Here is a 26642-nt window from a genome sequence, read left to right on the forward strand (position 1 = left end):
AACACCACATCCCACCCTATAACCCCATACCCCCCCCATAACCCCATATCCCACCCCATGACCCCATATTCCCTTCCATAACGCAATACCCCCCGATGACCCCATATCCTACCCCACAACCCCATACCCCACCCTATAACCCCATATTCCCCCCCATACCCCACCCTATAACCCCATATTCCCCCCCACAACCCACCCCATGACCCCATATTCCCTTCCATAACCCAATACTCCCCCCAATAACCCCATATCCCACCCCATGTCCCCATATTCCCTTCCATAACGCAATACCCCCCCCCATAACCCCATACCTCCCCCCATAACCCCATACCCCTCCCCCACAACCCCATACCCCTCCCACAACCCCATACCCCTCCCCACAACCCCATACCCCACCCCACAACCCCATACCCCCCCCACAACCCCATACCCCACCCCATAACCCCATATCCCACGCCATGACCCCATACTCCCTTCCATAACACAATACCCGCCCCATAACCCCATACCCCACCCCATAACCCAATACCCCACCCCACAACCCCATACCTCCCCCCATAACCCCATACCCCTCCCCCACAACCCCATACCCCTCCCACAACCCCATACCCCTCCCCACAACCCCATACCCCCCCCACAACCCCATACCCACCCCACAACCCCATACCCCACCCCCAACCCCATACCCCACCCCATAACCCCATACCCCACCCCACAACCCCATACCCCTCCCCCACAACCCCATACCCCTCCCACAACCCCATACCCCCCCCCAACCTCATACCCCCCCCCCAATCCCATATCCCACCCTATAACCCTATAACCCACCCCCCAACCCCATACCCCACCCCATAACCCCATATCCCACCCCATAACCCTATAACCCACCCCCCAACCCCATACCCCCCCCCAACCTCATACCCCCCCCCCCAATCCCATATCCCACCCTATAACCCTATAACCCACCCCCCAACCCCATACCCCACCCCATAACCCCATATCCCACCCCATAACCCTATAACCCACCCCCCAACCCCATACCCCACCCCACAACCCCACACTTACCTCCTTTGGGGCCCCCCCAGCCCCTCTGGTGCCTCAGCAGCCCCGCAGCGCCGGCCACGTCCCCATCGCCGTCCCCCACGGCCACCACGGCCCCAAAGGTCACCGCGTCCCCAAATGTCACCGCGTCCCCAAAAGCCACCGCGTCCCCCAGGCGCACGGCGGCCACCAACTCCAGCTCCTCTTCCTCCGTGCTAAATAGGGTCGGGGGGGGGGGGGGGTGGAAAAAGGATTGAGGGGGCATGGCAACTCCTGACCCCATAAAGCGACCCCAATGTCCACACTGTGACCATAAAGGGACCAGTGTGGCCCCAATATCCCCGTAATGGGACCCATGTGACCCCAATGTCCCCACTGTGACCATAAAGAGACTCATGTGACACCAGTGCCCCTATAATGGGACCCCAATGTCCCCATAAAGTGACCCGAATGTCCCCAGTATGAGCAGAAAGGGACCCGTGTGGACCCAATGACCCCATAAAATGACCCCAATGTCCCCACAGTGACCATAAAGGGACCCATGTGACACCAGTGTCCCCATAAAGGGACCCCAATGTCCCCAGTGTGAGCATAAAGGGACCCGTGTGACCCCAATGTCCCCATAAAGGGACCCCAATGTCCCCACTGTGACCATAAAGGGACCCGTGTGACAGCAGTGTCCCCATAATGGGACCCCAATGTCCCCATAAAGGGACCCCAAAGTTCCCAATGTCCCCATAAAGGGACCCATGTGACCCCAATGTCCCCACAAAGCGACCCCAATGTCCCCAGTGTGAGCATAAAGAGACCCGTGTGACCCCAATGTCCCCATAAAGGGACCCCAATGTCCCCACTCTGACCATAAAGAGACTCATGTGACACCAGTGCCCCCATAATGGGACACCAATGTGCCCATAAAGGGACCCCAATGTCCCCAGTGTGACCATAAAGGGACCCGTGTGACCCCAATGTCCCCATAATGGGACCCCAATGTCCCCATAAAGTGACCCCAGTGTCCCCAGTGTGAGCATAAAGGGAGCCATGTGGCCCCAATGACCCCATAAAGTGACCCCAATGTCCTCATAAAGTGACCATAAAGGGACCCGCGTGACAGCAGTGTCCCCATAATGGGACCCCAATGTCCCCAGTGTGAGCAGAAAGGGACCCATGTGGCCCAATGTCCCCATAAAGTGACCCCAATGTCCCCACTGTGACCATAAAGGGACCCGTGTGACACCAGTATCCCCATAAAGGGACCCCAATGTCCCCACAAAGGGACCCCAATGTCCCCAGTGTGACCATAAAGGGATTCGTGTGACACCAGTGTCCCCACAATGGGACCCCAATGTCCCCATAAAGGGACCCCAATGTCCCCAGTGTGAGCATAAAGGGACCTGTGCGACCCCAATGTCCCCAAAAAGGGACCCATTTGACCCCAATGTCTCCAATGTCCCCATAAAGGGACCCATGTGACAGCAACGCCCCACAATGGGACCCCAGTGGCCCCATAATGGGATCCCAATGTCCCCATAAAGGGAATCATGTGACCCCAATGTCCCCATAATGGCACCCATTTGACCCCAAAGTCCCCATAAAGGGACCCCAAAGTTCCCAATGTCCCCATAAAGGGACCCATGTGACCCCAATGTCCCCATAAAGGGACCCCAATGTCCTCACTGTGACCATAAAGGGACCCGTGTGACAGCAGTGTCCCCATAATGGGACCCCAATGTCCCCATAAAGGGAATCATGTGACCCCAATGTTCCCATAAAAGGACCCATGTGACACCAATGTCCCTAATATCCCCATAAGAGGAACCATGTGACCCCAATGCCCCCAATGACCCCATAATGGGATCCCAATGTCCCCATAAAATGGAATCAAGTCACCCCAATGTCCCCATAAAGGCACCCATTTGACCGCAGTGTCCCCATAAAAGGAGTCACGTGACCCCTATGTCCCCATATAGGGACCCATTTGACTCCGATGTCCCCATAACAGGACCCCATTGTCCCCATAAAGGGACCCCAATGCCTCCAACGTCCCCATAATGGGATCCCAATGTCCCCATAAAGGCAATCATGTGACCCCAATGTCCCCATAATGGGACCCCGAGGTCCCCATAAAGGGACCCACGTGACCCCAATGTCCCCATAAAGGCAATCATGTGACCCCAATGTCCCCATAATGGGACCCCGAGGTCCCCATAAAGGGACCCACGTGACCCCAATGTCCCCATAAAAGGACCCATGTCCCCCAGCTGTTGTCCCCCCCACCCCAAAAAGACCCCTGCACCCCCACCCCAAAAATAACTCTAAGACCTCCAAGTGTCCCCCCCCACCCCAAAGCTGTCCCCAAGACCCCCGAGTCCCCTCCTACCCCAAAGCTGTCCCCAAGTGTTCCTTCCACCCCAAATCAGACCCCATGACCCCCAAATGTCCCCTCCAACCCCACACCCCCCCAAATGCCCCCCCCCACCCTAAAGCTGTCCCCAAGACCCCAGAGACCTCCCCCACCCCAAAGCTGTCCCCAAATGCCTCCCCCACACCCCAAAGCTGTCCCCAAGTGTCCCTTCCACCCCAAATCGGACCCCATGACCCCCAAGCGCCCCCTCCAACCCCATACACCCCAAATGCCCCCCCCCCAATTGACCCCAAATTCCATCCCCTCCCACCCCAAAGCTGTCCCCAAATGCCCCCCCCCACACACCCCAAAGCTGTCCCCAAGTGTCCCTTCCACCCCAAATCGGACCCCATGACCCCCAAGCGCCCCCTCCAACCCCATACACCCCAAATGCCCCCCCCCAAATCGACCCCAAATTCCATCCCCTCCCACCCCAAAGCTGTCCCCAAATGCCCCCCCCCCACACCCCAAAGCTTGTCCCCAAGTGTCCCTTCCACCCCAAATCGGACCTCACGACCCCCAAACGTCCCCTCCAACCCCACACACCCCCAAATGCCCCCCCCCCAAATTGACCCCAAATTCCATCCCCTCCCACCCCAAAGCTGTCCCCAAATGCCCCCCCCCTACCCCAAAGCTTGTCCCCAAGTCTCCCTTCCACCCCAAATCGGACCCCATGACCCCCAAACGTCCCCTCCAACCCCACACCCCCCCAAATGCCCCCCCCCACCCTAAAGCTGTCCCCAAGACCCCCAGAGTCCCCTCCTACCCCAAAGCTGTCCCCAAATGCCCCCCCCACCCTAAAGCTGTCCCCAAGATCCCCAGATTCCCCTCCCACCCCAAAGCTGTCCCCAAATGCCCCCCCCCACCCTAAAGCTGTCCCCAAGACCCCAGAGACCCCTCCCACCCCAAAGCTGTCCCCAAATGCCTCCCCCACCCACCCCAAAGCTGTCCCCAAGTGTTCCTTCCACCCCAAATCAGACCCCATGACCCCCAAATGTCCCCTCCAACCCCACACCCCCCCAAATGCCCCCCCACACACCCCAAAGCTGTCCCCAAGACCCCCACATTCCCCTCCCACCCCAAAGCTGTCCCCAAGTGTCCCTTCCACCCCAAATCAGACCCCATGACCCCCAAGCGTCCCCTCCAACCCCATACACCCCAAATGCCCCCCCCCCAAATTGACCCCAAATTCCATCCCCTCCCACCCCAAAGCTGTCCCCAAGACCCCCCGAGTCCCCTCCCACCCCAAAGCTGTCCCCAAATGCCCCCCCACACACCCCAAAGCTGTCCCCAAGTGTTCCTTCCACCCCAAATCAGACCCCATGACCCCCAAGCGTCCCCTCCAACCCCACACCCCCCCCAAATGCTCTCCCCACCCTAAAGCTGTCCCCAAGACCCCCAGAGTCCCCTCCTACCCCAAAGCTGTCCCCAAATGCCATCCCCCACACACCCCAAAGCTGTCCCCAAGTGTCCCTTCCACCCCAAATCGGACCCCATGACCCCCAAGCGCCCCCTCCAACCCCATACACCCCAAATGCCCCCCCCCCAATTGACCCCAAATTCCATCCCCTCCCACCCCAAAGCTGTCCCCAAATGCCCCCCCCCACACACCCCAAAGCTGTCCCCAAGTGTCCCTTCCACCCCAAATCGGACCCCATGACCCCCAAGCGCCCCCTCCAACCCCATACACCCCAAATGCCCCCCCCCAAATTGACCCCAAATTCCATCCCCTCCCACCCCAAAGCTGTCCCCAAGACCCCCCGAGTCCCCTCCCACCCCAAAGCTGTCCCCAAATGCCCCCCCACACACCCCAAAGCTGTCCCCAAGTGTTCCTTCCACCCCAAATCAGACCCCATGACCCCCAAGCGTCCCCTCCAACCCCACACCCCCCCCAAATGCTCTCCCCACCCTAAAGCTGTCCCCAAGACCCCCAGAGTCCCCTCCTACCCCAAAGCTGTCCCCAAATGCCATCCCCCACACACCCCAAAGCTGTCCCCAAGTGTCCCTTCCACCCCAAATCGGACCCCATGACCCCCAAGCGCCCCCTCCAACCCCATACACCCCAAATGCCCCCCCCCAAATTGACCCCAAATTCCATCCCCTCCCACCCCAAAGCTGTCCCCAAGACCCCCCGAGTCCCCTCCCACCCCAAAGCTGTCCCCAAATGCCCCCCCACACACCCCAAAGCTGTCCCCAAGTGTTCCTTCCACCCCAAATCGGACCCCATGACCCCCAAACGTCCCCTCCAACCCCACACCCCCCCAAATGCCCCCCCCACCCTAAAGCTGTCCCCAAGACCCCAGAGACCCCTCCGACACCAAAGCTGTCCCCAAATGCCTCCCCCCCCACCCCAAAGCTGTCCCCAAGTCTCCCTTCCACCCCAAATCGGACCCCATGACCCCCAAGCGTCCCCTCCAACCCCACACTCCCCCAAATGCTCCCCCCCCACCCTAATGCTGTCCCCAAGACCCCAGAGTCCCCTCCTACCCCAAAGCTGTCCCCAAGTGTCCCTTCCACCCCAAAGCAGACCCCATGACCCCCAAATGTCCCCTCCAACCCCCCACCCCCCCCAACTGCCCCCCCCCCACCCCAAAGCTGTCCCCAAGACCCCAGGGACCCCTCCCACCCCAAAGCTGTCCCCAAATGCCTCCCCCACCCCAAAGCTGTCCCCAAGACCCCCAGACTTTCCTCTCCCACCCCAAAGCTGTCCCCAAATGCCCCCCCCCACCCTAAAGCTGTCCCCAAGACCCCCAGAGTCCCCTCCCACCCCAAAGCTGTCCCCAAATGCCCTCCCCCCCCCACCCCAAAGCTGTCCCCAAGTGTCCCTTCCACCCCAAATCGGACCCCATGACCCCCAAATGTCCCCTCCAACCCCACACCCCCCCAAATCCTCCCCCCCAAATTGACCCCAAATTCCATCCCCTCCCACCCCAAAGCTGTCCCCAAATGCCCCCCCACACACCCCAAAGCTGTCCCCAAGTGTCCCTTCCACCCCAAATCGGACCCCATGACCCCCAAGCGTCCCCTCCAACCCCACACACCCCCAAATGCCCCCCACCCCAAAAACTGACCCCAAATTCCCCCCCCACTCACCCTGCTGCCCCCAGCAGCTGCCGCAGTGCCCCCTGCAGCCCCTCCACCACCTGATTTTGGGGGAAAAAAACACCAAATTGGGGTCGGTTGTGTATGGGGGGAGGGGGGGGGGGCACGGTGGGGTGGGGGGGGCGTGAGGGGGGGGGAGTTTGGGAGGGGGGGGGGGACACTCACTGGGACACCCCCGGCACTGGGAGCCCAACACCAACGCTGCCGCAGCGACCGCTTCCGAACTGCATCTGTGGGGACATCGTGGGGACGTTGGGGACAACGTGGGGGCAATGGGGGCATCGGGGGCAATGGGGGCAATGGGGACTTTGGGGGCAATGGGGGCAATGGGGACATTGGGGGTAATGGGGGCATCGGGGGCAATGGGGACAATGGGGACATTGGGGGTGATGAGGGCAATGGGGGGAATGGGGAGCATTGGGAGCAATGGGGACTTCGGGGGCATTGGGGGCAAAGGGGGGCAATGGGGACACTGGGATTAATGGGGTCAATGAGGGCATTGGGGACACTGGGGGCAATGGGGACACTGGGGGGCAATGGGGACAATGGGGGCATCGGGGACAATGAGGGCAATGGGGGCATTGGGGACACTGGGATTAATGGGGTCATTGAGGGCATTGGGGACGCTGGGGGTGAAAGGGGGCAATGGGGACAATGGGGGCATTGGGGACATCGGGGGCATTGGGGGCAATGGGGTGAATAGGGGTATTGGGAGAATGGGGACTTTGGGGGCATCGGGGGCAATGGGGGCAATGGGGACTTTGGGGGCAATGGGGACATTGGGGGTAATGAGGGCAATGGGAAGCATTGGGAGCAATGGGGACTTTGGGGGCATTGGGGGGCAATGGGGACACTGGGATTAATGGGGTCAATGAGGGCATTGGGGACACTGGGGGCAATGGGGACACTGGGGGGCAATGGGGACAATGGGGGCATCGGGGACAATGAGGGCAATGGGGGCATTGGGGACACTGGGATTAATGGGGTCATTGAGGGCATTGGGAACGCTGGGGGTGAAAGGGGGCAATGGGGACAATGGGGGCATTGGGGACATCGGGGGCATTGGGGGCAATGGGGTGAATAGGGGTATTGGGAGAATGGGGACTTTGGGGGCATCGGGGGCAATGGGGGCAATGGGGACTTTGGGGGCAATGGGGACATTGGGGGCAATGAGGGCAATGGGAAGCATTGGGAGCAATGGGGACTTTGGGGGCATTGGGGGGCAATGGGGACACTGGGATTAATGGGGTCAATGAGGGCATTGGGGACACTTGGGGCAATGGGGACAATGGGGACAATGGGGGCATTGGGGACATTGGGGGCATTGGGGGCAATGGGGTGAATAGGGGTATTGGGAGAATGGGGACTTTGGGGGCATTGGGGACAATGGGGACAATGGAGGCAATGGGGGCATTGGGGACATTGGGGACAATGAGGGCAATCGGGGCAATGGGGACAATGGGGACATTGGGGGTAATGAGGGCAATGGGGGAAATGGGGACATTGGGATTAACGGGGTCAGTGAGGGCACTGGGGGCAATGGGGACAATGGGGGCATTGGGGTGAATGGGGGCATTGGGAGCAATGGGGACTTTGGGGGCATTGGGGGTAATGGGGACACTGGGATTAACGGGGTCAATGGGGGCAATGGGGGCACTGGGGACAATGGGGACATTGGGATTAATGGGGTCAATGGGGACATGGGGATTAATGGGGTCAATAGGATTAATGGGGTCAATGGGGTCAATGGGGACATGGGGATTAATGGGGGCATCGGGATTAATGGGGTCAATGGGGACATAGGGATTAATGGGGTCAATGGGGGCAATGGGGCCATCGGGGTTAATGGGGTCAATGGGGACATTGGGGGCATTGGGATTAATGGGGTCAATGGGGACATGGGGATTAATGGGGTCAATGGGGACATTGGGGGCATCAGGATTAATGGGGTCAATGGTGACATGGGGATTAATGGGGTCAATGGGGTCAATGGGGACATTGGGGGCATTGGGATTAATGGGGGCAATGGGGCCATCGGGGTTAATGGGGTCAATGGGGACATTTTGGTCATCGGGATTAATGGGGTCAATGGGGACATTGGGGGCATTGGGATTAATGGGGTCAATGGAGACATGGGGATTAATGGGGTCAATGGGAACATGGGGATTAATGGGGGCATCGGGATTAATGGGGTCAATGGGGCCATCGGGGTTAATGGGGTCAATGGGGACATTGGGGGCATTGGGATTAATGGGGTCAATGGGGCCATCGGGGTTAATGGGGTCAATGGGGACATTGGGGGCATTGGGATTAATGGGGTCAATGGGGACACTGGGGACATTGGGATTAATGGGGTCAATGGTGACATGGGGATTAATGGTGTCAATGGGGTCAATGGGGACATGGGGATTAACGGGGTCAATGGGGACATTGGGGGCATTGGGATTAATGGGGTCAATGGGGACATGGGGATTAATGGGGTCAATAGGATTAATGGGGTCAATGGGGTCAATGGGGACATGGGGATTAATGGGGTCAGTGGGGACATTGGGGCCATCGGGATTAATGGGGTCAATGGGGACATGGGGATTAATGGGGTCAATAGGATTAATGGGGTCAATGGGAACATGGGGATTAATGGGGGCATCGGGATTAATGGGGTCAATGGGAACATGGGGATTAATGGGGTCAGTGGGGACATTGGGGCCATTGGGATTAATGGGGTCAGTGGGGACATTGGGGGCATCGGGATTAATGGGGTCAATGGGGCCATCGGGGTTAATGGGGTCAATGGGGACATTTTGGTCATCGGGATTAATGGGGTCAATGGAGACATTGGGGGCATTGGGATTAATGGGGTCAATGGGGACATGGGGATTAATGGGGTCAGTGGGGACATTGGGGGCATTGGGATTAATGGAGTCAATGGGGGCAATGGGGCCATCGGGGTTAATGGGGTCAGTGGGGACATTGGGGCCATCGGGATTAATGGGGTCAATGGGGACATGGGGATTAATGGGGTCAATAGGATTAATGGGGTCAATGGGAACATGGGGATTAATGGGGGCATCGGGATTAATGGGGTCAATGGGGACATAGGGATTAATGGGGTCAATGGGGTCAATGGGGGCATTGGGATTAATGGGGTCAATGGGGTCAATGGGGGCATTGGGATTAATGGGGTCAATGGGGACATTGGGGCCATCGGGATGAATGGGGTCAATGGTGACATGAAGAATTAATGGGGTCATCGACCGGGACCCCAATGACAAGAGAACCCCCTCCCCCACCCCCTTATCCCCCCTTCCCCCCCCCATACCTTCCCTCGCCCCCCAGGCTCGGCGCAGGCCCTGTAGGTTTTTCTGTGGGGTGGGGGTCCCGTTCCCTTCATGGGGGGGTCCCGGCAGGCGTCCCCCCCCCCCCGCCCCCATTGCCAGCGGTCCCTCCGCTTCGGGGGGGGCTTCGTTTGGAGCCCCCCCACCCCCCGGCCCCGTCGGCTCCTCGCACCCAGGGGGCTTCTCCTCCTCCTCCATGGGCACCTATGGGAGGGGGGGGACACAGAAAATGAGGGGGGGGGTCACCCCAAATTGTCCCGTTTGGCCCTAAAATCCGCCCTGCTCACCCAGCATCCCAACGAAATCCACACTTCTCTGACCCCAAATTGCTGCTTTTCTCAACGAGTTCCCACCTCAGAACCCAAAAATCTCCTTTTCTGACCCCAAATTCTCCATTTCTGACCCCAAAATTGCTGCTCTTCTCACCCAATTCCCCCCTCAGAACCCCAAAATCTCCTTTTCTCACCCCAAATTGCCTTTTTCTGACCCCTAAACTGCCGCTTTTCTCACCCAATTCTCCATTTCTTACCCCAAAAATTTCCTTTTCTGACCCCAAATTCACGGTTACTGACCCCAAAATTGCCGCTTTTCTCACCCAATTCCCCCCTCAGAACCCAAAAATCTCCTTTTCTGACCCCAAATTCTCCATTTCTGACCCCAAATTGCTGCTTTTCTCACCCAATTCCCCTCTCAGACCCCCAAAATTGCCTTTTCTCACCCCAAATTCACCTCTTTTCCCACCCAATTCCCCTCACAGACCCCCAGAATCTCCTTTTCTGACCCCAAATTACCATTTCTGACCCCAAAATTCTCCTTTTCTCACCCAATTCCCCCCTCAGAACCCAAAACCTCCTTTTCTGACCCAAAATTGCCTTTTTCTGACCCCAAATTGCTGCTTTTCTCACCCAATTCCCCCCTCAGACCCCAAAAATCTCATTTTCTGACCCAAAATTGCCTTTTTCTGACCCCAAATTGCTGCTTTTCTCACCCAATTCCCCCCTCAGAACCCAAAAATCTCCTTTTCTGACCCCAAATTCTCCATTTCAGACCCCAAATTGCCCTTTTCTGACACCAAAATTGCCTCTTTTCCCACCCAATTCCCCCCTCAGACCCCAAAAATCTCCTTTTCTGACCCCAAATTCTCCATTTCTGACCCCAAAATTGCTGCTTTTCTCACCCAATTCCCCCCTCAGAACCCAAAAATCTCCTTTTCTGACCCCAAATTCACCATTTCAGACCCCAAATTACCATTTCTGACCCCAAAATTGCCTCTTTTCTCACCCAATTCCCCCCTCAGAACCCAAAAATCTCCTTTTCTGACCCCAAATTGCCTTTTTCTGACACCAAAATTGCCTCTTTTCTCACCCAATTCCCCTCTCAGACCCCCAGAATCTCCTTTTCTCACCCCAAATTCACCATTTCTGACCCCAAATTCACCATTTCTGACCCCAAAATTGCTGCTTTTCTCACCCAATTCCCCTCTCAGAACCCAAAAATCTCCTTTTCTCACCCCAAATTCTCCATTTCTGACCCCAAATTGCCTTTTTCTGACCCCAAAATTGCCTCTTTTCTCACCCAATTCCCCCCTCAGACCCCAAAAATCTCCTTTTCTGACCCCAAGTTCACCGTTTCTGACCCCAAAATTCTCCTTTTCTCACCCAATTCCCCCCTCAGAACCCAAAACCTCCTTTTCTGACCCAAAATTGCCTTTTTCTGACCCCAAATTGCTGCTTTTCTCACCCAATTCCCCCCTCAGACCCCAGAAATCTCCTTTTCTGACCCAAAATTGCCTTTTTCTGACCCCAAATTGCTGCTTTTCTCACCCAATTCCCCTCTCAGAACCCAAAAATCTCCTTTTCTGACCCAAAATTACCCTTTTCTGACCCCAAAATTGCCACTTTTCTCACCCAATTCCCCTCTCAGACCCCCAAAATCTTCTTTTCTCACCCCAAATTCTCCATTTCTGACCCCAAATTGCCCTTTTCTGACACCAAAATTGCCTCTTTTCTCACCCAATTCCCCCCTCAGAACCCAAAAGTCTCCTTTTCTGACCCAAAATTACCATTTCTGACCCCAAAATTGTTGCTTTTCTCACCCAATTCCCCCCTCAGAACCCAAAAATCTCCTTTTCTGACCCAAAATTGCCTTTTTCTGACCCAAAATTGCTGCTTTTCTCACCCAATTCCACCCTCGGAACCCCAAAATCTCCTTTTCTGACCCAAAATTGCCTTTTTCTGACCCCAAATTGCTGCTTTTCTCACCCAATTCCCCCCTCAGAACCCAAAAATCTCCTTTTCTGACCCCAAATTCTCAATTTCTGACCCCAAATTCACCATTTCTCACCCCAAATTCACCTCTTTTCTCACCCAATTCTCGTCTCAGACCCCCAAAATCTCCATTTCTGACCCCAAATTCTCCATTTCTGACCCCAAATTGCCCTTTTCTGACCCCAAATTCACCATTTCTGACCCCAAAATTGCTGCTTTTCTCACCCAATTCCCCTCTCAGACCCCCAAAATTGCCTTTTCTCACCCCAAATTCACCTCTTTTCTCACCCAATTTTCCTCTCAGAACCCCAAAATCTCCTTTTCTGACCCCAAATTCTCCATTTCTGACCCCAATTGCTCCTTTTCTGACACCAAGTTCACCATTTCTGACCCCTAAATTCTCCTTTTCTCACCCAATTCCCCTCTCAGAACCCAAAAATCTCCTTTTCTGACCCCAAATTCATCTCTTTTCTCACCCAATTCCCCCCTCAGAACCCCAAAATCTCCTTTTCTCACCCCAAATTGCCTTTTTCTGACCCCAAATTGCCTCTTTTCTCACCCAATTCCCCTTACAGACCCCCAGAATCTCCTTTTCTGACCCCAAATTCTCCATTTCTGACCCCAAAATTGCCACTTTTCTCAACCAATTCCCCTCTCAGACCCCCAAAATCTTCTTTTCTCACCCCAAATTCTCCATTTCTGACCCCAAATTGCCTTTTCTGACACCAAAATTGCCTCTTTTCTCACCCAATTCCCCCCTCAGAACCCAAAAATCTCCTTTTCTGACCCCAAGTTCACCGTTTCTGACCCCAAAATTGCTGCTCTTCTCACCCAATTCCCCCCTCAGAACCCAAAAATCTCCTTTTCTGACCCCAAATTCACCATTTCAGACCCCAAATTACCATTTCTGACCCCAAAATTGCCTCTTTTCTCACCCAATTCCCCCCTCAGAACCCCAAAATCTCCTTTTCTCACCCCAAATTGCCTTTTTCTGACCCCAAATTGCCTCTTTTCTCACCCAATTCCCCTTACAGACCCCCAGAATCTCCTTTTCTGACCCAAAACTGCCTTTTTCTGACACCAAAATTGCCTCTTTTCTCACCCAATTCACCCCTCAGACCCCCAAAATCTCCTTTTCTGACCCAAAATTGCCATTTACTGACCCCAATTGCTGCTTTTCTCACCCAATTCCCCCCTCAGACACCAAAAGTCTTTTTGTGACCCCAAATTCACTTCTTTTCTCACCCAATTCCCCTCTCAGACCCCCAAAATCTCATTTTCTGACCCAAAATTGCCTTTTTCTGACACCAAAATTGCCACTTTTCTCACCCAATTCCCCTCTCAGACCCCCAAAATCTCCTTTTCTCACCCCAAATTCACCATTTCTGACCCCAAATTCACCATTTCTGACCCCAAAATTGCCTCTTTTCTCACCCAATTCCCCCCTCAGACCCCAAAAATTGCCTTTTCTGACCCCAAATTGCTTTTTTCTGACCCCAAATTGATGCTTTTCTCACCCAATTCCCCCCTCAGAACCCAAAAATCTCCTTTTCTCACCCCAAGCTCACCATTTCTGACCCCAAAACTGCCTCTTTTCTCACCCAATTCCCCCCTCAGAACCCAAAAATCTCCTTTTCTACGCCCAAATCCCCAATTTCTCACCCCAATTTTTCCTCCTGCCGCCAAATTGCCCTTTTTCCCACTCAAAAATGCCGATTTCTGCCCCCAAATTCCCCTCTTGTCCCAAAATTGCCCTTTTTCACCCCAAATTTTCCTCTTTCTTACCCCCCGAAATCATTCCTTCCCCCCAAATTCCACTTTCTCACCCCAAACTGCTCTTTTCTGCCCCCAAAACGCTCACCTATACCCCAAAATTCCCCTTTTTCCACCCCAAAACGCCCCATTTTCACCCCAAAACGCCCCTTCCAGCCCCAAAATTCCCCTTTTTTCACCCAAAATCCCATTCCTGCCCCAAATGCACCCTTTTTCCCCCAAAATCCTCCGTTCTCACCCCAAAATCCCCCCAATATTCCACCAAATGCCCCATTTTGCCCCAAATTCCCCATTTCCATCCCCAAAATCCCCATTTTTACCTCAACCCATTTTGCCCAAATCCCTACTTTTCACCCCAAAACCCACTCCTGTCCCCAAATCCCTACTTTTCACCCCCAAAATTTTCAATCTTACCCCAAATCCCCCCATTTTTCACCCCAAAATCCCAAATTTCCTCACAAAAAACACCATTCTTACCCTAAACCCCCTTTTTTTCTGACTCAAAATCCCCATTTCTTACCCCAAAATCCCCCTTTTTCACACCAAAACCTCAACGCCTTTTACCCCAATTCTTCCTCCATCCTCAGCCCCAAAATCCCAATTTCTCACCCCAAATCCCCCATTCTTACCCTAAAATCCCAATTTCTAACCCCCCAAATCCCCTTTATGATCCCAAATCCCCCATTTTTGACCCCAAAATCCCCCATTTTTGACCCCAAATCCTCAACGCCCTTTTCTCCAATCTCTCCCCATCCCTGCCCCTAAATCCCCATTTTTCACCCCAAAACCCCATTCCTACCCAAATCCCCCATTTCTTACCCCAAATCCCCACTTTTGCCCCAAATCCCCCATTCTGACCCCAAAACCCCCCATTTTCACCCCAAATCCTCAACACCTTTTACCTCAATCCCCTCCACATCCTGACCCCAAAATCTGCATTTCTCACCCCAAAAACCCCAAATCTCTCCCTAAAAATCCCATTCTTACCCAAAATTGCTTGTTTTTAACCCCAAAATCCCTCATTTTTACCCCAAAATCCCCCGTTTTTACCCCAAATTTCCCCATTTTTACCCCAAATCCCCCATTCTCACCCCAAACCCTTCATACCTCCCCCCTCAACCCCTTCCACATCCTGACCCCAAAATCCCCATTTCTCACCCTAAAAACCTCCATTCTGACCCCCAAATCCCCCATTTTTACCCCAAACCCCCATTTTTACCTAAAATCCCCCATTTTCACCCCAAAATCCCCCATTTCTCCCCAAATCCCCCAATTTCACCCCCATCCCCGCCCCCCAAATTCCCCATTCCGACCCCAAATCCCCTCAAATCACCCCCAAATTCCCCACTTTTGCCCCCAAATCCCTGCCCCAAATCCCCGCTTTCTACCCCAAATCCTTCATTCTTACCCCAAAATCCCCATTTTTGACCCCAAAATCTCCACTTTTGACCCCAAAATCCCCCATTCTCACCCCAAACCCTCAACGCGTTTTACCCCAATTCTTCCTCCACCCTCACCCCCAAAATCCCCATTTCTCACCCCAAAACCCAAAATCCCCTCCCAAAAACCCCATTCTTATCCCAAATCCCTCATTTTTACCCCCAAATCCCCCGTTTTTATCCCAAATTTCCCCATCTTTACCCCAAATCCCCCATTCTCACCCCAAACCCTTCATACCTCCCCCCTCAACCCCCTCCACATCCTGACCCCAAAATCCCCATTTCTCACCCTAAAAACCTCCATTCTGATCCCAAAATCCCCCATTTTTACCCCAATCCCCCATTTTTACCTAAAATCCCCCATTTTTACCCCAAAATCCCCCATTTCTGCCCCAAATGCCCCAATTTCACCCCCATCCCCGCCCCCCAAATTCCCCATTCCGACCCCAAATCCCCCCAAATCACCCCTAAATTCCCCACTTTTCCCCCAAATCCCTGCCCCAAATCCCCGCTTTCTACCCCAAATCCTCCATTCTTACCCCAAAATCCCCATTTTTGACCCCAAAATCTCCACTTTTGACCCCAAAATCCCCACTTTTGACCCCAAAATCCCCCATTCTCACCCCAAACCCTCAACGCGTTTTACCCCAATTCTTCCTCCACCCTCACCCCCAAAATCCCCATTTCTCACCCCAAAACCCAAAATCCCCTCCCAAAAACCCCATTCTTACCCCAAATCCCTCATTTTTACCCCCAAAATCCCCCATTTTCACCCCAAATTTCCCCATCTTTACCCCAAATTTCCCCAATTTTACCCCAAATCCCCCATTCTTACCCCAAACTCTTAATATCTCCCCTCTCAACCCCCTCCACATCCTGACCCCAAAATCCCCATTTCTCACCCTAAAAACCTCCATTCTGACCCCCAAATCCCCCATTTTTACCCCAAACCCCCATTTTTACCCCAAATCCCCCATTTTTACCTAAAATCCCCCATTTTTACCCCAAAATCCCCCATTTCTGCCCCAAATGCCCCAATTTCACCCCCATCCCCGCCCCCCAAATTCCCCATTCCGACCCCAAATCCCCCCAAATCACCCCTAAATTCCCCACTTTTCCCCCAAATCCCTGCCCCAAATCCCCGCTTTCTACCCCAAATCCTTCATTCTTACCCCAAAATCCCCATTTTTGACCCCAAAATCTCCACTTTTGACCCAAAATCCCCATTTTTGGCCCCAAAATCCCCCATTCTCACCCCAAACCCTCAACGCGTTTTACCCCAATTCTTCCTCCACCCTCACCCCCAAAATCCCCATTTCTCACCCCAAAACCCCCAAATCCCCTCCCAAAAACCCCTTTCTTACCCAAAATCCCTCATTTTTACCCCAAAATCCCCCATTTTTACCCCAAATTTCCCCATTTTTACCCCAAATCCCCCATTCTCACCCCAAACCCTTCATACCTCCCCCCTCAACCCCCTCCACATCCTGACCCCAAAATCCCCATTTCTCACCCTAAAAACCTCCATTCTGATCCCAAAATCCCCCATTTTTACCCCAATCCCCCATTTTTACCTAAAATCCCCCATTTTTACCCCAAAATCCCCCATTTCTGCCCCAAATGCCCCAATTTCACCCCCATCCCCGCCCCCCAAATTCCCCATTCCGACCCCAAATCCCCCCAAATCACCCCTAAATTCCCCACTTTTCCCCCAAATCCCTGCCCCAAATCCCCGCTTTCTACCCCAAATCCTCCATTCTTACCCCAAAATCCCCATTTTTGACCCCAAAATCTCCACTTTTGACCCCAAAATCCCCACTTTTGACCCCAAAATCCCCCATTCTCACCCCAAACCCTCAACGCGTTTTACCCCAATTCTTCCTCCACCCTCACCCCCAAAATCCCCATTTCTCACCCCAAAACCCAAAATCCCCTCCCAAAAACCCCATTCTTATCCAAAATCCCTCATTTTTACCCCCAAATCCCCCATTTTTACCCCAAATTTCCCCATCTTTACCCCACATTTCCCCATTTTTACCCCAAATCCCCCATTCTCACCCCAAACCTTTCATACCTCCCCCCTCAAACCCCTCCACATCCTGACCCCAAAATCCCCATTTCTCACCCTAAAAACCTCCATTCCGACCCCAAAATCCCCCATTTTTACCCCAAATCCCCCATTTTCACCCCAAAATCCCCCATTTCTGCCCCAAATCCCCCAATTTCACCCCCATCCCCGCCCCCCAAATTCCCCATTCCGACCCCAAATCCCCTCAAATCACCCCCAAATTCCCCACTTTTACCCCCAAAATCCGCGTTTTCCCCGCCCCAAATCCGCCGTTTTTGCCCAAAATCCCCCATTTTCACCCCAAAACCCCAATTTCGCCCCAAACCCCCATTCAACCCCCCCAAAAACCCCATTTCTCCCCACAAAACCCCTCAGCCCCCCCCAAAATCCCCGCCCTTCCCCCCCCCCCGCCGCCCATCCCCCAAACGCCCCATTTTTGCCCCAAAATCGCCCGTTTTTGCCCCAAATCCCCATTTCTCACCCCAAAATCCCCTTCCCACCCCGCATCGCCATTCAGGCCCCAAATCCCCAAACCCCGCCCCCCCAAACCCCCCCTTTCTATTCCCGGAACCTCTCCTTTTCCCGCCACGCCGCCCGCTTTTGCCCAAAATCCCCGATTTTTGCCCCAAAATCGCCTTTATTCCACGCCCCCCCCCCCCACCCCCCCCGGGCCGCCATTTTACCGCTGCGCTGCGCTCCGGGGGGGGGCGGGGCCGCGCGGGGCGCGCCGGGAAAAAAGGGGGCGGGGCTTCGGCTCCCAGCGGGCAGCGCGCCGTCGCCATAGCAACGCCATATATGGTAAACGTGGCCCCGCCCCTCTCCTTATAAGGCGCGGAGCTGACCGCGACTTGGGGGCGTGGTTTGCATCTCATTATACGTTTTCACGCCCACCGCGCTTTGCGCGCCGCCAATGGGGAAGGGTGTGGCCGGAAGTCCCACCCTCCTGAGCGTTTGGTTGAAGCGCAGACCGGAAGTGCTTTCTGAGGGCTCAAAACTGGAAGTCCGCTCTTGTTTGTCGCTCCCGGAACCGGAAGTTCACATCCTCAGAGGGCAGGAACCGAAAATCCGGCCCCGTTCTGTCACAAGCAACCGGAAATTTCCCCCACCCCCCGATCATCCCGAAGCGGAAGTCCACTCTGTGGGGGCGCAGAACCGGAAGTACCACCCAGTAGAGCGTCTAGAACCGGTAGTTCCCCCCTCATCTGAGTGCCCCAGATTGTCCCTCCGCCTCACCGCCAAGAACCGGAAGTCCCTCCCCCTGGACTATCCAGAACCGGAAGTTTCGTCCCTCATTGTGCCCCGACCCAAAAGTTTCATCTCTGTGGTCTCCTCTCCAGGAAAGGAAGCCCCGCCGCCATTGGCTCACGCCTCCAACAGGAAGTCCCGCCCCTTAGCCTTGCGTCCTACCGGAAGTCCCTCCAACCGGAAATCCCGCTTCCTCTGCCTTCACCCAGCACAGGAAACGCCCTCCCCCTCCGCACCCCCAAGGACCGGAAGTCCCTCCTCCAAATCAGCCATTCACTCATTCCAAGGCCCGGAAGTCCCGCCCCTTCCGGAAATGGCGGCCATTTTGTGCCCCCCCCTCCCCCAATAACAACGGCCGCCATCCTTTACCCACAATCCCTTCCCCCCCCCCGGAGGAGATCACGTGGACACCCCCTCCACCCAACGACCCCCAATTACGCCCCCCCCCCTCACCCTACGCCCCCCCCCCACATTTCGACCCCCCCCATCTCCCAACCCCTCCTGCGTGGCCCCCCATAAACCCCCCCCCCAACTCTGACCCCCCCCCCAAATCTCGACCCCCACCCCACAAACCCCCCCTTTGTGTCCCCCCCCACATTAAACCCCCCCAAATCTGACCCCTCCCCACCCACGACCCCCCCACCCCAATTCCCCCCCCAATTTCGACCCCCCCCTTGTGCCCCCCCACCCCTTAACCCCCCAAATCTGAGCCCCCCTCACTCCATACCCCCCCAAATCTCGACCCCCACCCCACAACCCCCCCCTTTGTCCCCCCCCCCACATTAAACCCCCCCAAATCTGACCCCTCCCCACCCCACGACCCCCCACCCCAAACCTTCTCCCCAAAATTTCGACCCCCCCTTGTGCCCCCCCACCCCTTAACCCCCCAAATCTGAGCCCCCCTCACTCCATACCCCCCCAAATCTCGACCCCCACCCCACAACCCCCCCCTTTGTCCCCCCCCCCACATTAAACCCCCCCAAATCTGACCCCTCCCCACCCCACGACCCCCCACCCCAAACCTTCTCCCCAAAATTTCGACCCCCCCTTGTGCCCCCCCACCCCTTAACCCCCCCGAATCTGACCCCCCCCACTCCATGCCCCCCCCAAATCTCGACCCCCACCCCACAACCCCCCCCTTTGTCCCCCCCCCCACATTAAACCCCCCCAAATCTGACCCCTCCCCACCCCACGACCCCCCACCCCAAACCTTCTCCCCAAAATTTCGACCCCCCCTTGTGCCCCCCCACCCCTTAACCCCCCCGAATCTGACCCCCCCCACTCCATGCCCCCCCCAAATCTCGACCCCCACCCCACAAACCCCCCCCTTTGTGTCCCCCCCCCACATTAAACCCCCCCAAATCTGAGCCCTCCCCACCCCACGACCCCCCCACCCCAAACCCCCTCCCCAAAATTTCGACCCCCCTTTGTGCCCCCCCACCCCTTAACCCCCCCAAATCTGAGCCCCCCCCACTCCATGCCCCCCCCAAATCTCGACCCCCACCCCACAAACCCCCCCTTTGTGTCCCCCCCCCACATTAAATCCCCCCAAATCTGAGCTCCCAACCCCCCCCGTGTCCCCATCCCCCCCCATAGCCCCCCCTTTGTGCCCCCCCCGCAACGTTTCCCCCACTGACCCCCCCCAAATCTGAGCCCCCCCAGCCCATTTCCCCCCCAACTCAATGCCCCCCCACCCCTTAACCCCCCCAAATTTTACCCCCCCACCCCCTAAACCCCCCAAATTTCTCCCCCCCACCCCATTTCCCCCGCAAATCACGAATCCCCCCCCCACAAATTTCCCCCCCCACCCCTTAACCCCCCCAAATTCCTCCCCCCACCCCATTTCCCCCCAAATCAATGCCCCCCCACACCTTAAACCCCCCAAAAACCGACCCCCCCACCCCTTAACCCCCCCAAATTTTACCCCCCCACCCCCTAAGTCCCCCAAATTTCTCCTCCCCACCCCATTTCCCCCTCAAATCACGAATTCCCCCCCCCAAATTTCATCCCCCCACCCCTTAAACACCCCAAATCACGACCCCCCCACCCCATATACCCCCCCAAATTTCTCCCCCCCACCCCATTTCCCCCCCAAATCACGAATCCCCCCCCCAAATTTCCCCCCCCCACCCCTTAAACCCTCCAAATCTGAGCCCCCCACCCCATTTCCCCCCCAAATCAATGCCCCCCACCCCTTAAACCCCCCAAATCCCGACCCCCCCACCCCTAAACCCCCCCAAATCACGACCCCCCCACCCCATTTCCCCCCCAAATCACGAGTCCCCCCCCCAAATTTCTCCCCCCCACCCCATTTCCCCCGCAAATCACGAGTCCCCCCCCCCCAAATTTCTCCCCCCACCTCATTTCCCCCCCAAATCACGAGTCCCCCCCCCAAATTTCACCCCCCCACCCCTTAACCCCCCCAAATTTCTCCCCCAAACCCCATTTCCCCCTCCCAAATCACGACCCCCCCACCCCTAAACCCCCCCAAATCACGACCCCCCACCCCATTTCCCCCCCAAATCACGAGTCCCCCCCCCAAATTTCTCCCCCCCACCCCATTTCCCCCGCAAATCACGAGTCCCCCCCCCCCAAATTTCTCCCCCCACCTCATTTCCCCCTCCCAAATCACGACTCCCCCCCCACATTCCCCCCCCCCACCCCTTAGCCCCCCTAAATTTCACCCCCCCCATTTCCCCCTCCCAACTCACGACCCCCCCCCACCCCTCAAACCCCCCCAAATCTCAGCCCACCCCCACAACCCCCCCCCCCCCTTCACGACGACGACCCCCCCCCCACCAAAAAAAAAACCAAATAAAGGGGGGGGGACACTCAGCAACGATAAAAAGTTTTCGGCAACACCCACGACACGTCCCGACACGATACACCGTAGAAAATTGGGGGGGGGGGTCGCGCCCACCGCCCCCCCCCCACCCCTAAAACATCCCCACCCCCCCCCCCCATCCCATAATCCCATGGGAGAACGGGGGGGGGGGGCGAATCGTTTCGCGGCGGGGGGGGGGGGGGGGGAACACGACACGGAATTGGGGTTTATTTAGGAGGGGGGGGGTGGGAAATGGGGGGGGGGCAATAGATATAATAATAATTATAATAATAATTAAAAAAAAATGGAAGGGGGGGGGTTGGTCTGCCCCGGGGGGGGGGTTATTGGGGGATAAGAATGGGGGGGGGGGGCAATTTTTTCTCCGGGGGGGGGGGTAAAGTTGGGGGTTATGGGGCAAACTGGTTTGGGGGGGGGGGGGGTTGGGGTTTGCCCCATGGTGGGGAGGAGTAATTAACCCGGGGGGGGGGGGGGGGGAGTAATTAATGAGGGGGGGGGGCGGGGTAATTAATTTGAGGGGGGGGGCAGCTGAGATGGGAGGGGGGGGGGGCAGATACCATATGATACATAGACTTTGACCCTATACACTATGTACAGAACAGCCCCCCCCCCCGCGCCCCAAAAACCTCGGGGGGGGGGGTGATGGGGGGGGGGGGCACGGGGGGGGGGGTGGGCATGGGTGTGACCCCCCCCCCTCCCCCACTTCGACCCCCCTCCTTCCAAAACCCCCGGAGTTTGGGGGGGGGGGGGGGCACAGATTGGCAATAAATAGGTCCGGGGGGGGGGGGGGGGGGAAGGAAGAAATTTGAGGGGGGGGGGAGTTTAGGGGGGGGGGGCGGTGGTCCTTTGTGGGGGTTCCCCCCCCCCCCTAAGAAAAACAGAGATAATACTTATATACAGGACCCCCCCCCCCCCCGGCGTGGTGGGGGGAGCGGGGGGGGGGACGTGGGGTGGTCCCAATTTGGGGGGGGGGGACACACAGACAAAAGTGCCCCCCCCCCCCACCCTCTTCTCCCCCCCCCCCTCCCCATAGAATAACCCTGTGGCCAATGAGGGGGGGGGGGGGAATGGGGGGCATTCCTTTGAGGGGGGGGGGATGGGGGAGACCTATTTTTAAGCCCCCCCCCCCAAAATAAAAGATCGCCCCCCCCCCCCAGCTGCTAAATAGACATTTATACATATATATATAAATAAGGGCTCTCCGGGGGGGGGGGAGAGGGGGGGGCACCTCTTTTTTTTTAAGGGGGGGGGGGTCTCACTCAGAGCCCCCCCCCCCACATCATGGGACCCCCCCCCAAAAGGTGGGGGGGGGGGGGGAGGGCAAGAAGGGACCTTGATGGTGGGGGGGGGGGGGGCCCAAAATGAGGGGGGGGGGCATAAAATGGGAGGGGAGGCAACAAATTTGGGGGGGGGGGGGTCACCTCAAAATGGGGGGTGTCCCAAAATGGGGGAGGGTCTCGAAATAACGGGGGGGGGGGTCCGAAATGGGGGGGGGCATCAAATGAGTCCCAAAATGTGGGGGGATATCAGCTCAAAATGGAAGGGGGGGGGGGGGTCCCAAAATAGGGGGGGGGGGCTTAAATTGAGGGGGGGGTGTCACCAATTGTGGGGGGGGGCACCTTAAAATGGGGGGGGGTCCCCAAATCGGGATGTCCCCAAACTGAGGGCTGTCCCCAAATTGAGATGATGTCCCCAAATCGAGGTGACCCCAAATCGAGGTGACCCCAAAATGTCCCCAAACTGAGGGCTGTCCCCAATTGTCCCCAAACTGAGGGCTGTCCCCAAATGTCCCCAAACTGAGGGCTGTCCCCAATTGTCCCCAAAATGTCCCCAAACTGAGGGCTGTCCCCAAATGTCCCAAATGTTCCCAAATGTCCCCAAACTGAGGGCTGTCCCCAAATGTCCCAAATGTCCCCAATTGTCCCCAAACTGAGGGCTGTCCCCAAATGTCCCCAAAATGTCCCCAAACTGAGGGCTGTCCCCAATTGTCCCCAAACTGAGAGCTGTCCCCAAATGTCCCCAAATGTCCCCAAACTGGGGGCTGTCCCCAAATGTCCCCAAACTGAGGGCTGTCCCCAAATGTCCCCAAATGTCCCCAAACTGAGGGCTGTCCCCAAACTGAGAGCTGTCCCCAAATGTCCCCAAATGTCCCCAAATGTCCCCAAACTGGGGGCTGTCCCCAAATGTCCCCAATTGTCCCCAAACTGAGGGCTGTCCCCAAAATGTCCCCAAACTGAGGGCTGTCCCCAATTGTCCCCAAAATGTCCCCAAACTGAGGGCTGTCCCCAAATGTCCCAAATGTTCCCAAATGTCCCCAAACTGAGGGCTGTCCCCAAATGTCCCAAATGTCCCCAATTGTCCCCAAACTGAGGGCTGTCCCCAAATGTCCCCAAAATGTCCCCAAACTGAGGGCTGTCCCCAAAATGTCCCCAAACTGAGGGCTGTCCCCAAATGTCCCAAATGTCCCCAAACTGAGGGCTGTCCCCAAATGTCCCCAATTGTCCCCAAAATGTCCCCAAACTGACGGCTGTCCCCAAATGTCCCAACTGTTCCCAAATGTCCCCAAACTGAGGGCTGTCCCCAAATGTCCCCAATTGTCCCCAAACTGAGGGCTGTCCCCAAAATGTCCCCAAACTGACGGCTGTCCCCAAATGTCCCAACTGTCCCCAAATGTCCCCAATTGTCCCCAAACTGAGGGCTGTCCCCAAACGTCCCCAAATGTCCCCAAACTGAGGGCTGTCCCCAAAATGTTCCCAAACTGAGGGCTGTCCCCAAATGTCCCCAAACTGAGGGCTGTCCCCAAAATGTCCCCAAACTGAGGGCTGTCCCCAAATGTCCCAAATGTCCCCAATTGTCCCAAATGTCCCCAAATGTCACAGGATGTCCCCAAAGGTCCTGGATGTCCCTGAAAATCCTGGATGTCCCCAAATGTCCCCAGGTGTCCCCAATTGTCCTCAGATGTCCCCAAATGTCCCAGGTGTCCACATGTCCTCAGATGTCCCCAATTGTGCCAGATGTCCTGGGGTTCCCAGATGTCCCCAAATGTCCCCAAATATCCCTGAATGTCCCCATGTCCCAGATGTCCCGTATCCCAGATGACCCCAAATGTCCCTGATGTCCCCATATCCCCAAGACCCAGAGGTCCCAGATGTCCCCAAATGTCCCCATGTCCCGGATGTCCTGGGGTTCCCAGATGTCCCCAAATGTCCCTGAATGTCCCCAAATGTCCCAAGTGTCCCCATGTCCCGTATCCCAGATGTCCCCAAATGTCCCTGATGTCCCCATGTCCCCAAGACCCAGAGGTCCCAGATGTCCCCAAATGTCCTCAGATGTCCCCAAATGTCCCCATGTCCTGGATGTCCAGGGGTTCCCAGATGTCCCCAAATATCCCTGAATGTCCCCAAATGTCCCCATGTCCCCAAGACCCAGAGGTCCCAGATGTCCCAAATGTCCCTGAATGTCCCCAAATGTCCCAAGTGCCCCCATGTCCTGTATCCCAGATGTCCCCAAATGTCCCCAGATGTCCCCATATCCCCAAGACCCAGAGGTCCCAGATGTCCCCAAATGTCCTCAGATGTCCCCAAATGTCCCCATGTCCCGGATGTCCTGGGGTTCCCAGATGTCCCCAAATGTCCCTGAATGTCCCCAAATGTCCCAAGTGTCCCCATCCCCTCGATGTCCTGGAACTACCTCTGCCCCCCCCCCCCATCCCCTGGAGGTCCTTGCAGCCCCCTAAATGTCCCCCTGGAGGTCCTGGAAGTCCCCCAAATGTCCCCTGCAGGTCCTGGAAGTGCCCCTGTCCCCCCTAAATGTCCCCCTGCAGGTCCTGGCAGCCCCCTAAATGTCCCCCTGCAGATCCTGGAAGTCCCCCAAATGTCCCCCTGCAGGTCCTGGAAGTGCCCCTGTCTCCCCCTGGATGCCCCCCTGGAGGTCCCAGAAGTGCCCCTGCCCCCCCCCACTGCCCCCAATGGAGGTCCTGGAGGTCATGTCAGCCCCCCCCCGACCCCCCCATCCCCAGAAGGTCCTGGCAGCCCCCTAAATGTCCCCCTGCAGGTCCTGAAGTGCCCCTATCACCCCCCCGCTGCCCCCCTGGAGGTCCCAGAAGTGCCCCCACCCCCCCCCACTGCCCCCAACGGAGGTGCTGGAGGTGCCACCGACCCCCCCCCGGCCCCCCCCATCCCCAGAAGGTCCTGGCAGCCCCCTAAATGTCCCCCTGCAGATCCTGGAAGTCCCCCAAATGTCCCCCTGCAGGTCCTGGAAGTGCCCCTGTCTCCCCCTTGATGCCCCCCTGGAGGTCCCAGAATTGCCCCTGCCCCCCCCCCACTGCCCCCAATGGAGGTCCTGGAGGTCATGTCAGCCCCCCCCCGACCCCCCCCATCCCCAGAAGGTCCTGGCAGCCCCCTAAATGTCCCCCTGCAGGTCCTGGAAGTCCCCCAAATGTCCCCCTGCAGGTCCTGGAAGTGCCCCTGTACCCCCCCCACTGCCCCCAATGGAGGTCCTGGAGGTCATGTCAGCCCCCCCTGACCCCCCCCATCCCCAGAAGGTCCTTGCAGCCCCCTAAATGTCCCCCTGCAGGTCCTGGAAGTCCCCCAAATGTCCCCCTGCAGATCCTGGAAGTGCCCCTGTCCCCCCCCTGGAGGTCCCAGAAGTGCCCCTGTCCCCCCCCCAGTGCCCCCAACGGAGGTGCTGGAGGTCATGTCAGCCCCCCCCCGACCCCCCCATCCCCTGAAGGTCCTGGCAGCCCCCTAAATGTCCCCTGCAGGTCCTGGAAGTGCCCCTGTCCCCCCCCCAGTGCCCCCCTGGAGGTCCCAGAAGTGCCCCTGCCCCCCCCCACTGCCCCCAATGGAGGTCCTGGAGGTGCCGCCGGCCCCCCCCTGCCCCCCCCATCCCCAGAAGGTCCTGGCAGCCCCCTTAATGTCCCCCTGCAGGTCCTGGCAGCCCCCTTAATGTCCCCCTGCAGGTCCTGGAAGTCCCCCAAATGTCCCCCTGCAGGTCCTGGAAGTGCCCCTGTCTCCCCCTTGATGCCCCCCTGGAGGTCCCAGAAGTGCCCCCACCCCCCCCCACTGCCCCCAACGGAGGTGCTGGAGGTCCTGTCACCCCCCCCTGACCCCCCCCATCCCCAGAAG

The 26642-nt window shown here is 57.0% G+C and overlaps 2 protein-coding genes across 10 annotated transcripts in view; both read right to left on the reverse strand.

Moving 5' to 3' along the window:
* The window catches only part of SCAF1 (SR-related CTD associated factor 1), a 46522-nt gene extending 28296 nt beyond the window's left edge, over nt 1-18226 (reverse strand). The window contains 5 exon segments of the mRNA XM_090127547.1: nt 1066-1256; nt 6539-6588; nt 6713-6777; nt 9867-10086; nt 18113-18226. Coding sequence (XP_089983673.1) covers nt 1066-1256; nt 6539-6588; nt 6713-6777; nt 9867-10086; nt 18113-18211 — 625 coding nt within the window. The 5' untranslated portion in view covers nt 18212-18226.
* A 4845-nt stretch (nt 18227-23071) lies between these two features.
* Nucleotides 23072-25233, reverse strand: LOC149914259 (uncharacterized). Of its 9 annotated transcripts, none has more exons than XM_090127944.1 (4): nt 24950-25233; nt 24269-24391; nt 23975-24201; nt 23072-23898 (listed from the first exon to the last, which is right to left on the reverse strand). In XM_090127944.1, the coding sequence occupies exons 1-4, from the start codon at nt 25223-25225 to the stop codon at nt 23094-23096; spliced, it is 1431 nt and encodes a 476-aa protein (XP_089984070.1). In that variant the 5' UTR covers nt 25226-25233; the 3' UTR covers nt 23072-23093. The 9 variants fall into 9 exon arrangements, with proteins under 9 accessions (XP_089984070.1, XP_089984068.1, XP_089984069.1 ...); XM_090127942.1 differs by having other exon boundaries at nt 23072-23937; XM_090127943.1 differs by having other exon boundaries at nt 23072-23859; nt 23909-24201.
* Between the last annotated feature and the right edge of the window lie 1409 nt (nt 25234-26642).

This window comes from Phasianus colchicus, chromosome 31, assembly GCF_987193195.1.
Source record: "Phasianus colchicus chromosome 31, bPhaCol1.hap1.1, whole genome shotgun sequence".
Classification (NCBI taxonomy): domain Eukaryota; kingdom Metazoa; phylum Chordata; class Aves; order Galliformes; family Phasianidae; genus Phasianus; species Phasianus colchicus.

Bases quoted from the DNA above. Each gene is read 5' to 3' on its own strand.
- LOC149914259 (XM_090127940.1), bottom strand. From the start codon at position 25,184: ATGGGGACACTTGGGACATTTGGGGACATTCAGGGACATTTGGGGACA. The intron at 24,392-24,949 runs ACCTCTGGGTCT...GGGACATCCTGT, and splicing joins GGACATTTGGGACATCTGGG to GACATTTGGGGACATTTGGG.